Here is a 15,443-nt window from a genome sequence, read left to right as displayed (position 1 = left end):
AGCGTCAAAAGAAAAATCCACAACGGAAAACTTTTTTTTCCAATGAAATTATCCTTCCAAAATAAAGAAGAAGAAAAAAGATCTTGTCAGACAAACAGAGAGGAGCTCTCCGCCACGGGTAGCTCAGGGGGGCCTCTGGTGAATGCCCTTTCTCACCAGGGCCCGTTCAGTGCCACCTCCTCAAGGCGCTGGCCTCCTGGCCACGTGGGAGGCAAGAGGGCCCCAAGGCGGGGTGGGGAGACCGGGGAGCCAGGCACGGGGGCGCACACCTCCATCCCAGCGACTCAGCAGGCTGAGCCCCTCACAATTCAGCAAAACCCTGTCTCTAAAGAAAACCTAAGAGAGGCTGGGATGCCGCTCAGTGCTAAAGCACCCCGGGTTCCATCCCTAGGACCAAGAAGAGAAAGAAGGAAACCCACAGGAAAGATGACAAAAAGGTGAGGCACTTGGCAGGAAGGGTGCCCTCCACCCAGGGGAACAGTGGCTGTGCTCGTCCCCCTGGCCGTCACCCTCGGGCTGCAGGTGGGGGCTCTGCATAACCACTGCCCCCTTCTCCTGGAAGAGGGAGCCCCGGCCATCGTCAGCAGGACCACGGGGACAGAGCACAGGGCCACTGGCTGCAGCGGGTGAAAGAGGAAGGGAGAAGGCAGGGCCACAGGGTAAGGACCAGACTCTGCGGGGCCCCCCACCCCTTCCTGGCCCCACCTGGGGAAGGTCCGGCTCCGCAACTCCTTGATGAAGAGCTGGCTGCCGTTCTGCACGGGCTTCACGTCGGGCGTCTGCCCCGGGCCGTGCTTGTGCCACGTCCGCTTCTTCTTCACTGCAGGGGGGCAGGGGGGGGACAGGGGGTGGGGGACAGGAGGTGGGCAATGTCACCAAGTGCAACCCCTCCTCCGGGGCCCTCATACCTGCTGCCCTGCAGGGGGACCCAGCAAGGCACTCGAAGGGTGGGAAGAATCTGGGGAGCCTGTGAGTACTCAGACCTCCCGACACCCCAACCCTCACACCCAGCACCTCCCGACCCTGACCACACACACACACCGAGGAGCTCGGACCCCACCCTTCCTCGTCACCCTCCCGTGTCACCCACTAGAGTGGCATCACCATCCACCACTCTGACGCAGAACCTGGGTCTCCCAGGACTCCTCTTCCTTCAGGCCACAAATCTGCCAAGATCACCAGAGACACCTCCCGCAAGGTCCCTGGCCAAGGGAGCCACCATCCCAGAGCTGGATGACGCCTTCCACCTGCCCTCCACATCAAGACCCTGACACCTCCCTGCTGGGACCTTTGGCACCTGATAGCCACCACCACAGGTGGCCCTCTTCTCCCACCTCCTTCCCCGTGACACACCCCTGAAGATGGCTGGGGCATGGGGTGAGGAGTCCCCCAGGCCTGGCACGGAGCCCTCTGTTCCGCTCTGAGCAGGTGAGGATGGAGCCTGGACAAGCAGGCTCTCACCCCAACCCTCAGAACGTGACGGTGACAGAGAGGGGAAAGTAAGTCTGACCACCTAGTGACTTTGCTTGTCACAGAGCTGCAACTCAGAGCTGCTGCTTCCCTGCTTCTCCTGTGCCTTGGTCACACAGGACACCTTGCCAAGAGTCAGTCTAGGAACTCTGAGGCCTCGCATCTACTCTATGATGGTCAGATGAGCCTGTGGGGCCCATGGCTCAGAGTCAGTCCCAGGAACATATCAGGACAGGGGACAGCTCGGGGAAGCGCCCTGCAATCCCACCAACTGTGGCCTCTATAAAGAGAAGGTGATGCTTGGCCACAGGCATGGGTCCCTCTTGTCCTCGCAATGTCCATTGAAAGTCCTAGTCCAGGCCAGAACAGCAAGGGCAGGAAGGCAGGAGGCAGGCCTGGGGCCTCCAGAGGGCTTCACAGGCCACAGGCTGCACCAGGAACAGGACCCTCACCAGACACAGGATCTTCCAGAGCCTGTTTCTTGAACTTCCCAGTCTCCAGAGTGGTGGGAAATAAATTTGATGTTATTTAAGCCATCCAGTCTCTGGTATTTTGTTACAGCAGCTGAAATGGACTAATACACACCCCCCCACACACAAACAAAAACACAAGCAAGCAAGCACACACACACACACACACACACACACACACACACACACACACACACATTGCTCCCTAGGGGCTGGGCTATAGGAAATGGGATGGGGAGCTTGCATGTGAGCTCTTAGTTGATGGCCAAACCTTGGCCCCAAATCTCCCCAGGCACAGGAGTGGGGCCTGGGTAGATTGGGTCCACATGCATCCCACAGCAAGTGGGTTGTCACACTGAGTGTTTCAGAGGACACCCGGGGGCACTGAAGACATCAACACCACGTGCTCGTCAATGTGGGCAACCTGTTCAGCTATGCAGCCCCCACCCCGCCCCAGCTAGACTCACAGAGTCCCCAGGCAAAGACACCTGGAACCCGTGCCGACTGTCAAAGCAGGAGCCGCAGCCTGTGGTTTCCAAGACTCTAAGTCTACAACTTCTTCTCAGGTGACACTCATGTGCACCTGGGGCATAAACCACACAGAGCAAGTGCTGCCCCCAAATCCTCTCACCAGGGCCCCCTGAGTGAGCAGGTAGATCCTCCGCCCCCAGGAAACACTTCTTGGGATCTCCTAACGCCAGCCCTGCTCTGCCCTGGCCACCTCCCAGGCCCCATGGTGCAGCCCTGGGTCCGCCCAGAAGCTCTGCCTCATTTGTCTGGGTCCTGCTGCAAAGATAAGGAGGCCCTGAGACCTCCAGGTGTGCTCGGCGAGGCACCTGGACCCAGGAGAAATTCTTCCTCCCCTAATTCTGATTTGAAGCAGTCGCCAGAACGTAGGGTCATCGTTTGTGCCCAGGGTTGCCAATGGCTGGGGAGGGGCTACGAGGGTAACTTCCCTCAGGCACAGCCTTAGCCTAGAGAGCTCAGAAAGCATCACCAGACTTCTCATCTGCACCCCCCCACACACACACACACACATATTTGGTGGCATTTGACGGGGCTGAGGATGTGCTAGGGAGCAAGGGACAAAATCTGGAACGACGGCAGCTCCCACCTTCAGAGCCAGGGACACAGGCAGTTAAGGGTCTAGATCTGGAATGTGCCCCAATGCTCACGTCTTGAAGACCAGGTCTCCAATGCAGCAAAGTCCAGAGTTGGGCTCTGGGGAAGGTGCTTGGGTCAGAAGGACTGTGACCTCCGTAGCTAGTCCATTGAAGGCTGAATAGATCCCTGGGAGCAGGTGGAAACGGCAGGCAGGTGGGGCATGGCTGGAGACCTGGTCACTGGTTTGCCCAGGGGAGTCTATCCTGTCCCTGGCCCCTTCCCCTTCCCCCACCTCCACTTCCTGGCTGCCAGGAGCTGAGCAGTGCCCCTCTGTCACTCCTTCCATCACGATGCTCTGTCTCGCCTGGGGCCCAGAGCAGTGGACGGAAACTCTGAGCCCAAATCCACTTTTCCTTCTTTCAGTTGTTTACTCAGGTATTTTGGTGACAGAAGCAAAAAGCTGACTGACACACAGGCCAAGCCTTAGAGAGGCCAAGAGACAGCAGTGGGGTCCCCAGAGTAGGGAGACCTCACTCTACAGCGCCAGCTTCACCAAGCGCCAGGCCAGCCAAAGCTCCCCTGAGACCAGGCTGCACCCCGAGAACAAGAGCCTGGGCCTTCTCCCACCTCTGCCCCCTCCCTCCAATCCCACTGTGTCTACGGGAGCCCACGGAGCCTGAGGGTCTGGCCCCCCCGGGCTTGCAACAGGGACCTGAGGGAACTCTCCTGAAGGAGACTGACGCCCAGCCCTATCCCAGGGCACCATCCCACTCAGCCCAGGGCCAGGAACGGGAGTGTGACCAGCCAGCCCAGGCCATGTTCAGCCTCGGTTTCTGTGGGTACAAACCCAGGCAGGAGCCCGGAGGCCACACTGGCACACTTGTGACACTGGTCCAGTCCCCAGGTCACTTCTCTCCTGAGGTCTTCGCAGAACATGGCTCTGACCCCCACTTGCCACTCAGGCTTGGTCTTGGAGCTGAAAGGCCACTTGGGTGAACCTGCCAAGCATGACGGAGCCTGTGCCTTGGGAGCCCCCCACTGAACCAGAGAGGGACCAGGGGAAAGGGGAGGGGAGGGACGGCCTCAGCACACACAGACAGCCAGCTCTGTGAGACACAGGCCTCTGAGATTCCCTGGGAAGGGGGTGCTGTTGCTGGAGGAGCAGGCAGAGCCCACCCACAAACACATACGGATGACCTGGGCCCACCTGTGCCAGTGGCTAGTGCAGCAGGGATGGGCTGATCCGGGAGGCCCGATGCACCTTCATCACCATTTACCTGAATTCCCGAGTCTGCACCCCAGACTCAGGCTATCGTGGCCACTACCAGAGTTCATTATGCAGCCCTGTCTGGGCTTTGAATCTAGTGGGGTTTTGCATAGCTCTTGAGGGCGGGAGCCAGTCAGAAGGGGCAGGTGAGGCCTGAGGGGTTCCCAGCTTTGGAGTCCTGAGGCTGTGACACTGCCATGTGGTGCTACCCAGGGCATTTCAGCCCTAGCAGGGCCCCGGCCCTCCCTGCAGCCAAGGCGAGTCTTCGCCACTCCAGATGGCAAGAGGCGGCCTTCCGGGTACTTACGGGTGGACTTCCCGTGGGTTTTCTCGCAGTTCGGGCAGTGGTAGATGTCGATGTCTGGCGCCTCCTCCTCTTCCACCCCAACACAGCTGAAACAGGAGGAAACACTCCGTTACCCTCTCACTCAAGCCCCCTCAGGTGACTGTCACCCACCAACTTTGAGGTAGGGTCCCAGCTCACCACCCGAGGACTGAGGCCAGATGGAGTAGTTGCACAGGACAGGGTCCTTGGGGGGCAGGGGGGCTGCAGGGCTGCCCTCCTGGAGTGGATCTGCCGCCCAGACGCAGACCGTGTTGGACGTGACCACCACGTGGACCCTCTGGATGGGCTGGGCCTCACAGCCAGCAGGCCTGTCTCCACAAGGCCACCTCCACCCTGTCCCCCAGGGTGCAGAGAAGATGAGGGGGGATCTCGGAGCCAGGTCACCCCCAGGTCTTTCCCTGGAGCAGCCCGTGAGGACAGAACATACCAGCAGCAGCCAGGAGCACCCCCTGCAGGACAGACCACGGCCACCTGCCCAGCTCAACCCAGAGGGCTCAGGATGACACCTGGGCCACAGGAATCATGACCTCTCCAACCCCCCTCCCTGAGGTCCTGCCGAGAGCTCAGCCCAGGAGAGAACTGCCTGCTGAGCACACTCTGGCCTGGTCACAGGCCAAAGCCACTTAGGGAATGAGGACAGTGAGCACCAAAGGCTACGACCCAAAACATCAAAAGCTTCTAGCGTATCACACCCAGCAAGAGGGAAACACGCGGCTCCGTTCCGATGGCTTCTACTCTTTTGGTTAAAAGTGACAGAAAAGTGGCCATCTGTGCCAGGCAGTAAGTGGGAATCGAGCTGACGAAGGGCGGGACGTGGGGAAACCTGCCCCACAAGGAAAAGCAGTCGATGGGCCGGGAACACGCTTCAGCGTTTCCCTCTCGTGAGCCAAGAAGTGTGAGGAAAACTGACCAGACATTTTTTAAAAATGACACTTTCCCCAGGGGCACATCCAGAATTTCTGTGTAGGAGGAGTTCAGAGGAACAAGCTGTCCAGAAGCCACCGATGTCCACCGAGCAGATGGTTTTGGTGCAGGGCAGGCACTCCCAAAGAATGAAAGCCAAGTTTCCTACACCATGTTCAGTCACATTTAGAACGGCCTTTTAAATGTTTTCTTTTGTTTAATTTTTTAATTTGGGGGCCGATAGAGATTCACAGCTATCAAAAATTAGTAGGAATCTTTTAAAACACTAAAACGCAAAGGTGATGAGACTGGGAAATAGGGTCAGGACGGCTCCTGTGGGCAGGGCGTACTGCCAAAGCCGGCCAGGAGCCCGGTTCCCCACACACCCCAACAGGTGGACATGGGAACATCCCGAGAGGAAAGCACTGTATGAACCGCGACGCTGGCTCAGCATCCTGTGTCAGAAGAAGATTAGAAACAGCTTAAATGTTCTCTTTAGAGACAAACTTGGCCATCTAGTGTCCCTCCCCCTGATGGAATATTCAGTGACCATTAAGAGTGATGAATGACAAGACCGTGTGGGGGCAGGTGAGTGGCCAGAACGCTGGGAGTTGACAGGCTACGTCGGGGTGGGAGGGGGTGGCCGTTCCCCTTTCCAACTGCCCACACTTGAATCAAGGGGAAGCAGCGTACTTCAGTGCAGATGCCGGGCCTGGTCTCACCCCTGGCTCTGAGCTGGTCATTCTTCCCCTACATCTGCTAAGGACACAGGCTGCATCCCCCAGCCCACTCGGTCACCTTGGCAGTGCCAGGAGGGCTGCTGGAGCCGCAGGGCACACGGGTCCCCCGAGCGGGGAGCTCGGGGCAGCTGGACTCATCTCCAGGGAACCCGTGCTCTCCTGGGGCTGGACCACTGGACACTTTTCCTGGCGTCTTAGAGCCCGGAGCTTTCTTTGATGGTGGAACATCATTTCTCTCTCTGAACTTGTTTTCTCCTCTGAACCTACGTAGAAATGAACTCGGCGACGTCAGAAGAGGATCGACCAAACCAAAAGCTGGTTCTTTGACAAGTCTTTAGATAGACCGACCAAAAAAAAAAAAAGAAGAGGAGACTCAAATGACTAAAACCAGAAATTACTACTGACCTTACGGAAACAGAAAAGGATTCTGAAAGAACAGGCCAATGAATCATACAACCGAGGTGAAATGGACAGATTCCTAGGAACGCACAAACTATCGAAATTTTAAAAAATAGAAACTTTAAACATATCCATAAGAAATCAAGAGATGGAATCAGTCACTGAAAACCTTCCTAAAACAAAATTCCAAACCACCACGAGTGAATTCTATCAAATATGTAAAGATGAATACTAATACCTAGCCTGGGCTGAGCCAGAAATAATCCAACACCACCAATTCTCTCAAGCTGCTGCAGAAAGTCAGAAGTGGAGGGAATATTTCCTAGTCCATTATAAAAATCCAGCACCATCCTGACTCTAAAGTCAGGCAAACGCTGCAGGAAAACTACCCACCAGCAACCCTGATGAACGCTGGTATAAAATCCCCAGCAAAATACGAGTGAATAAAACCCAGCAGCACCTTAAGGGGACCACGTACCACAAACAAGTGAGATCTGTCACAGGAAAGCAAGGGTCACTCCACACGGGAAATGAGCCAATGCTGCAGTCCCCGAGGCATCCCCCTGTCTGTCAGGAAGGCCAGTGTCCCTGGGCCCTGCCTGGAGGCTGGGACAGCAGATTTCTGCTCCTCTTTCCCCGACTCGAGAAGACAGAGCTCTGACCGGGAGTGTGGCTCACCTGGCCCTTTCTCTGGGGCTGCACAGCCTCTGCCTCGCCCTCTGCTCCCTCTCTCCCAGTCCTCTCCTGGTCCCCTTCCTTCCACACCACACCACGTTAATGTGATGAAGAAAACCACACGCCACTTCTGTGTCTCTAGATGGATGCAGAGAAAGCCACTTGACATAATCCAACAGCAACAACTCCACAAACCCTAAACAGAAGGGAACGTCTTCGGATGATAAAGGCCATAAGTGAAAACCCACGGCTAATATCATACACCAGGGTGACATTAGACACACTGATAAAAGGCTGAAAGTGTTCCCTAGAAGATCAGGCAGGGGACAGGATGCCTGCTGTTGCCACTTCTATTCAACACAGTGCTAGAAGTCCTATTCAGAGAAAGGAAGTGAAATTAAAAGCATCCAGATTGGAAAGGAAGATGTAAAATGATCTTTATTTGAATGACATAATCCTACAGAAATTCCTAAAGAATCCACACACACACACAATGCTAGAGCTAATAAATTCAGAAGTTGTGGAATGCAAGATCAACACACAAAAACTAGCTGTATTTCCAAATTCAAGGAATGAATAATCCAAAAATAAAATTAAGAAAGCAATTATGATAACATAAAAGGAACAAAATACTGAGAACCAGGCATAGTGGTGCAAGCCTGGAATCCCAAGCCACTTGGGAGGCGGAGGTAGGAGGATCCAAAGTTTAAGGCCAGCCTCAGCAACTTAGCAAGATACTGTCTCACAATAAAATAGAAAGGGCTGGGGTTGAGCTGGGGTGGTGGCTCAGCAGTAGAGCACTCGCCTAGCACATGCGAGGCCCTGGGTTCGTTCGATCCTTAGCACCACATAAAAATAAATAAAATAAAGATATTGTGTCCAACTACAACTAAAAAATAAATATATATATATATAAAAAAAAAGAAAGGGCCGGGGTTGAAGCTCAGTGGTAGAGCACTTTCCTAACATACACAAGGCACTGGGTTCAAGCCCTACTTCTGGAAAAATAAAATAAAATATTTAGAAATAAACTTAACCTAAGCTATACAACACTGAAATTTTAAAAGGCAGAAATACATGAAAATACATCCCCTGTTCACAGGTCAGAAGACCAAATGTCAAGACAGCAATAATATCGAAAGTGATGAGAGATCCAATGCCATCCCTACAAAATCCCGACACCTTTGTTCTCGGAAATGGAAAAGCTTATCCTTAAATTCGTATGGAATAATAAAGAACCCCAAAGAGCCAAAACAACCTCCAAAAAGAAAAATAAAGAGACTTACACTTCCCAATTTCAAAACTTAAACTTAAAAAGTCATTTTTGACAAGGGTTACCAGACCATTGGGGAAAGGGTAACCTCTTCAACAAACGACAGGCTCATGCAAAAGAACAGACTTGGATGCCCACCTCGCTCCCTATACAAAAATTAACTGAAAACAAAAACAGCCTAAATGTACGATGTGAAACTGTAAAACTCTTAGAAGAAAAAAAAAATAGAGAAAAATCTTTGTGGCTTTGTATTTGTCAACGGATTCCTAGATATGACACCAAAACCGTGTGCAACAAGAGAAAAAATAGATAAACTGGCCTCACGGAAATCAAATGTTCTTTGTGCATCAAAGAACACCATGAGGATGGCTGGGCCTGTCATCTCAGGGACTCGGGAGGCTGAGGAAGGAGGATCACAAGTTGGAGGATAGCCTCAGCAACTCAGCAAGACCCAGTCTCTAGTAAAAAACAAAAAGACTGGGGACACAGCTGAATGGTGGAGTGCCCTTGGGTTCAATTCCCAGTACCAAAAAAAAAAAAAAAAAAAAAAAAAAAAGAAAAAAAGGAGTTGGAGGAGGAGAAACTGAGAGAATGAAGGGAAATACCTGCCAATCATAAACCAGATAAGGACCGGACGTCCATGTGAAGAACGCTTACAGCTCAACAAAAAAGACAAATAATCCCATTTAAAAATGGACAAAGGGTTTAAACACTTTTCCAAAGATTGGTAAATGGCTGACAAGCACATGAAAAAATGTTCACCATTGTTATCAAAGTGCAAATCAAAACTAAATGACGTATCACTTCGTACCCACTAGAATGGCTATAAACTTGCTTTTATAATTTTTTTTTAGAAAAATAAGTATTTACAAGAGTATGGGATAATTGTAACCCTCTTCCAATTCCTCAGTGGAGGGAATATAAAATGGCACAGGCACCTTGAGAAAAAAGTTTGATGTTTCCTCAGAAAATATACATAAAAATACAATGTGTCCCAGCAATTATTCCACTCATGGGTATATACCCAAGAGAACTAAATATAGGCTTCAAAAAAAAATCTTTGAATACAAGTAATAAGAGTATTCACAAAAACCACAAGGTGAAAACAACCCAAACAGCCAATGACAAATGAACAGATAAACAATACGTGGTCCTACATACAGTGGAATATCATTGAGCCCTAAAAAAGGAATAAAGTTTGAGTATGTCCGAGAGTGTGTATGAATCTCAAAACTATGTCAGTGTAAAATGCCACACACACCCGCACTGACACCCTGTGATTCTACTGATAAGAAATGTCCATAACAGGTCCATCTAGAGAGACACAGAGTGGTGCGTAGGCTGGGAGCAAGTCGAGGGAATGGGAGGCTACCATGTAGCGGCTGTGGAGCTTCCTTTGGGAACTGTTCTGGAACCAGATACAGGCAATGGTTACACAGACCGAACATACAAGGTGTTACTGACTTGTTCACATTAAAATGGCTAATTTCAAATTATATGAATTTTAGCTCAATAAAAAGAGAAAAAAATAAAGACCTGACTTTGCCTGAGTGACATCACCACCAGCATGATCTCCCTCATCACCATCACCTTCATCCCCACCATCCTCATCATCATCCCCTTCATAATCAGCATCCTCACCAGCTTCACCATCATCATCACCATCATCTCCACCACCATCATCACCGTCATCTCCACCACCATCATCACCATCATCTCCACCACCATCATCACCATCATCCCCAACACCATCATCACCATCATCCCCACCACCATCATCACCATCATCCCCACCACCATCATCACCATCATCTCCACCACCATCATCACCGTCATCCCCAACACCATCATCACCGTCATCCCCAACACCATCATCACCATCATCCTCACCACCATCATCACCATCATCTCCACCACCATCATCACCATCATCTCCACCACAATCATCACCATCATCTCCACCACCATCATCACCGTCATCCCCATCACCATCATCACCATCATCTCCACCACCAACATCATCATCACCATCATCCCCACCACCATCATCACCATCATCCCCACCATCATCATCACTTTCTCCACCATCATCATCACCTTTTGCACCACCATCTCCACCACCATCATCATCACCATCATCTCCACCACCATCATCACCATCATCTCCACCACCATCATCACCGTCATCCCCAACACCATCATCACCATCATCTCCACCACCATCATCACCGTCATCCCCATCACCATCATCACCATCATCTCCACCACCATCATCACCATCATCTCCACCACCATCATCATCATCATCTCCACCACCATCATCACTGTCATCTCCACCACCATCATCATCATCCCCACCATCATCAACATCATCCCCACCACCATCATCACCATCATCCCCACCATCATCCCCACCATCATCATCACCTTCTTCACTATCACGAACCTCATCACTGCCAAGAATCCTAAGTGTGATTGTGAAGCAGTGCTTCAATGATGGGGATATTATTTCGTCAGCCCTACTTATCAGAACAGAGAAACTGGGCCCCAGGGTTAAACGTGGTTCTTGCTGGTTCATGGGGTCAGTACTGCCCTTGCCTTTGGGGCATTTGCAGGTGCAGATCCAGGAGGCAAATGGACGGATGGGCTGACCCAGGGTGAGCACTCCATAGATGGAGTGGTCACGGCCACTGCCCAAGGTACCCGACCAACCCTCCCAGGCACAGGGCCTTGTCCCTGTGCAGGTGGCTCTGCCAGAGCTGTCACGGCCGTGAGTCTGAGCGAGAGAGCCAGAAGCCCAGAAACAGACCTTGGAAACGTTTAGAAATACAGGGTTCCTCTATCTCAGACCGAAACCCAAGTGCAGTCCAGGTAGCCTAAAAAGTCCAGCAAAAGACAAAACCAGCCAGAGCAGAGTGAGGACCTCCGTCTGCTCCCAGGAAGCCAAGTGGCTGGGTGATCAAACAGAAGTTGGGAAGGAAGCGGAGGGAAGGCCCAGGATTACCACAGTGCTCCCAATCATCAGAGCTGAGAACGCACCTGCGGAGGACGTTTCCCACGCAGAGTCAGGACCGCCCTGAGGCCACTAGACTCGGGGATCTCCCCAACAGATGCCAAGGCCAGGCCACGAAAACAGGAGGAGGGCGGGGACAGAAGCGCAGCCAGCAGGTGGAGCCCGGAGGTGGAGGTGCAGCGTGACACCCAGTGGCACTCTGCACACCTCCCCTTCACAGGGACCCTGGGCCTCAGCAGGCCCAAAGGCTTTTGTGGGGCCAGACACAGAGCAGGCTGGGAGCAGCACCATTGTCATGACCGCCACGATTCATGATGACGAAACGAGCCCCGTCACCTGGCAGGGGACGGGCTGCATCCTGCTGGTTTCAGAGCTGGGACCACCCTGGTCTGTGGAAAGCCCCCAGACGCCCCGGAGAGCAGGCGATGCCCCAGCAAGCCACACGTCTGCCTCAGCCCAGGACCAGCTGTGCCCCGGGAGCAGTGGAGGGGGTTTCCACAGGCGAATCTCAGCGCGTGGGGTATCCACCCTGTCGCAAAGCCACAGTGGAGCTTGGGCTGCAGGCCGATCCTCAAGGATGGAAACCAACACGTTCTTCAAATTCACCTCCCCACTACAGCACCGGCCCCACAGCTTGGGGACCAGGACGGGGCCTGGGAGCACCCACCAGGCCTGTCCTGGCTCCGCCAGCAGATCCCTGGCTCCTCATCCTGACGCCAAGGGAGCAGACAGCGTGAGCCCAGCTCACAGGCGAGGAAGCCGAGGCCAAGGGCACAGCCCTGTGGCAGCCAGCACCCCGACTGGGAGCACTGTCCAGGGAGTCAGTGCACGACCAGGTTCCAAGCACCTCAGGGCATCAAGGGTAGGGGTGCTGACGCTCACAGGGCCACAACCTCGGGTCCTCCACACAGCGTGAGCACCAGCCACAGAAGGACCCACAGGAGGGTCCACCCACACAACGGGGCATCCAGGCCTGCCACCCCACGCCACGCAGCCAGGAAATGAACTGACGGCGCTGTGACGGGGCAGCCTGTCCTCGGCCAGAAGGGCCACCCTGAGCTCCAGGGAAAGAGAGGAGGTCTGCAGGTCTGAGTTTGCCTGGATGACCCCGACCACCATGTATAACCATGAAGCTCTAATGAGAGAGAGAGAGAGAGAGAAAGAGAGATGGTTGTCGCAGGTTGGTCTCTCTGCTTCTGCTCCAGGTAAGCTCACAGAACTGAAGGCCTTGGTGAGCTTCAACCTGAGCCAGCCAGGGCCTGGGCCAGAGGTGGGCACCAAACGTGCAGGGCTAGCCCAGGGGTGACCACAGGGGCCTCCCCATCGCCTGCCACACTGAAGGAGCAGACCTGCTAGGGGAACCGGGCCCTAACCTCGAGTCCCTACGCCAGGCCCTACTGCCCAGGCCACCGACCCTGACCACAGCCACCTAGGGGTAAAATCCCAGCTACCCAAACGAGGCTCAGGAGCAGAGGGACACGGAAGAACCCAGGGACCTGCTGGGAGCCAGGTCCCACTGTGGCCACCACCATCCTCCCAGGCAGGCTATTTGCCAACACTGGTCACTTTATTTTCTTCTCCCAAGGTCAAAGCTTTCCAAGGGCCCCTAAGAAATCACTAAGAACAACAGCCACAGCACAGAGGGGAAGAGTTTCCTAAGCCAGGAGCGAATGACGCTGGCATTGTGAAGGGGGCTTGGGGGCTTGAGGACTCCGCAGCCCCTGCGCTCCTGGTGTGAGTCTGACACTATTCACTGAGTAGCGGGAAACGTCACTCAGCGGTACTGCTCTGTGGACACTCCGAGTGGCCCTCGCCCACCGTGCCCTCCAAAAGACACCCTTTGAAGGCCACCTGACGTTTCCACGGCCAGAGTTAGCTCATTTCAATGCCACCTCCTGGGGAAAAGCTGGCTCAGGCAAAGCATGAGCCCCCAGCAGGACCTCACAGGAGGCGCACGGCTCCGAGCACCCGGCCCACTGGTCACCTGTGCCCTGCAGCAGGGTCCTCGGGCCTCGGAAGCCGTAGTCCCTGGGAAAGAGCAGAGACACGGAGCCTCAGGGACGGCCCCGGGCCTGACCGCCTCCTTCAGCCTTGCTGACAGCCCTCTGCCTCTCCAGGCCTGGGGGAGAGGAGGACCTGACCCCAGGGCAGTCAGCGACTTCGGAGGCAGGGAGGGCCCAGGACACGGGCTCCACAGGAGAACACACCGCCCTGTGGAAACCGGGCAGAGTCCTGTCCACGGACAGCCGCAGTGGTTCTCCCCTCTCGGGCCTGGAGGAGAGCCACAGAGCAGGCTTGGTTACGGGAGAGCCCAGAGCACAGGCCACGGGGCCACCTAAGAACTGATGCTGCTGGGACTCTCCCCCGGCCACTGCCACCTCCACAGCTCCATCCTGCAGACACCAGGAAAGACCAGCCCCATACTTTGGTGATGCCGGCACATGCTGCTCCCGGGCACCAGCTCAGACCAGTCAAAACCTCCTTCCCTGCCCCGGGAGCACCTGAGCAGCTCAGTCCCCAGGGAGAGGCACGGCAGAGGAAGGAGGTCTGCACCAACTCACAGGCCCTGAGTCTGGGTCTCCGTTGTGGGGCTCCAAGGGGCTGGGAGATGGCTCGGCAGGGGTGTCCACACCTGTGGTGGCTGAGGGGCATGGGACAAGGACCAAACAAAGACTCAGACCTGAGAGCTGTGAGGAAAAAGCAAAACACCTGCCCTGAGAAAGGAGAAGCCAATGTGGCGCAGGGTGGGGGGTGGGGGGGGTGTGGGCACAGGGAGCCCAGTTCTGCAGGTCCCAGCAAAGTACCACAGTGATGACAGGAGAGGCAGCTCCCAAAATGTCACCACAGAAGGACGCCGAGGCCCACATGGCCACGAATAGGCATCCAAGCACGCAATCCATGACGTGGCTTCACACTCACACTGGCACACACCCCACACAGACACACACTATGCACACACGGACAGACACACATACACGCAGACAAGCAGGCCACAGTGCTGCTAAACTAATTTACCACAAAAAGAATGAAGTCACTTTTCCATGCGGATGAGTGCCACAATACAGTAAGTGCAGAGACGCGGGTTAGAGGAGAAAAGCGGCCCGATCCCTTTTAACATGAGGACATGCCGCGTGTGTGAGAATCCGTGTATGTCTACGTGCTATGTGTGGCTATGTGTGCATGAGTGCCTTGTGTGTGCATGAGTACCTTGTGTGTGCCTTGCGTCTGTGTGTGCATGTGCCCAGGGATGAGTGTGTGCCTGGGAATGCGGGCAGATGTGCTGGCTTGTGTGTGCATGCACACGTGTCCAGTTCTGGGTGTATGCATGTCGGTGCACACGTGTACCCATACTCATGTCATATGTGGGGTTCGGTCCATCACACTCACCTTGGCCCTGAGGAGGGCCCTGTGGAGAAGACAGGGTGGAGGGAGCCGCGTGCCAATGACACAGGTGCGATCGTACCACTAGGTGAGGCCGACCTGTCTCACCTGAGCCAACTGTGACCCCAGCACCACAAACTGAGTCGACTCCAAAGAGGGCTAAAGCAAATTTAGGGCCAGAAGCTCAGTAACTAGGAAGATGGTAGAATTTCCAAATCCAGAGATGGATGGGGTGGGGGATGCGACCCAAAAGAAAATGGCCAAGATCAAGGAAACTGAACGGGGAGGAGGCAGGAGGGCTGGACTCGGTGACTTGCAGGGGCCATAAAACCCCCATTTAGATGGCTCACGAAGCTTGTCAGCTCCCAGGAAGCCTTCACGCAGTTCCTTGGGTGAACACCA

At 54.3% G+C, this 15,443-nt stretch overlaps 1 protein-coding gene across 2 annotated transcripts in view; it reads right to left on the bottom strand.

The window, feature by feature from the left end:
- The window catches only part of Phf2 (PHD finger protein 2), a 94,412-nt gene that overhangs the window by 40,599 nt on the left and 38,370 nt on the right, over positions 1-15,443 (bottom strand). For both annotated transcript variants that reach the window (XM_078030620.1, XM_078030621.1), the window contains exons 2-3: positions 4,619-4,704; positions 706-820 (exon numbers count right to left, since the gene is read on the bottom strand). In XM_078030620.1, coding sequence (XP_077886746.1) covers positions 706-820; positions 4,619-4,704 — 201 coding nt within the window. The remainder of the gene's footprint in view (positions 1-705; positions 821-4,618; positions 4,705-15,443) is intronic.

Source organism: Ictidomys tridecemlineatus, chromosome 13, assembly GCF_052094955.1.
Source record: "Ictidomys tridecemlineatus isolate mIctTri1 chromosome 13, mIctTri1.hap1, whole genome shotgun sequence".
NCBI classification, from domain to species: Eukaryota; Metazoa; Chordata; class Mammalia; order Rodentia; family Sciuridae; genus Ictidomys; species Ictidomys tridecemlineatus.
This window is presented reverse-complemented; position numbering and strand designations above follow the sequence as displayed.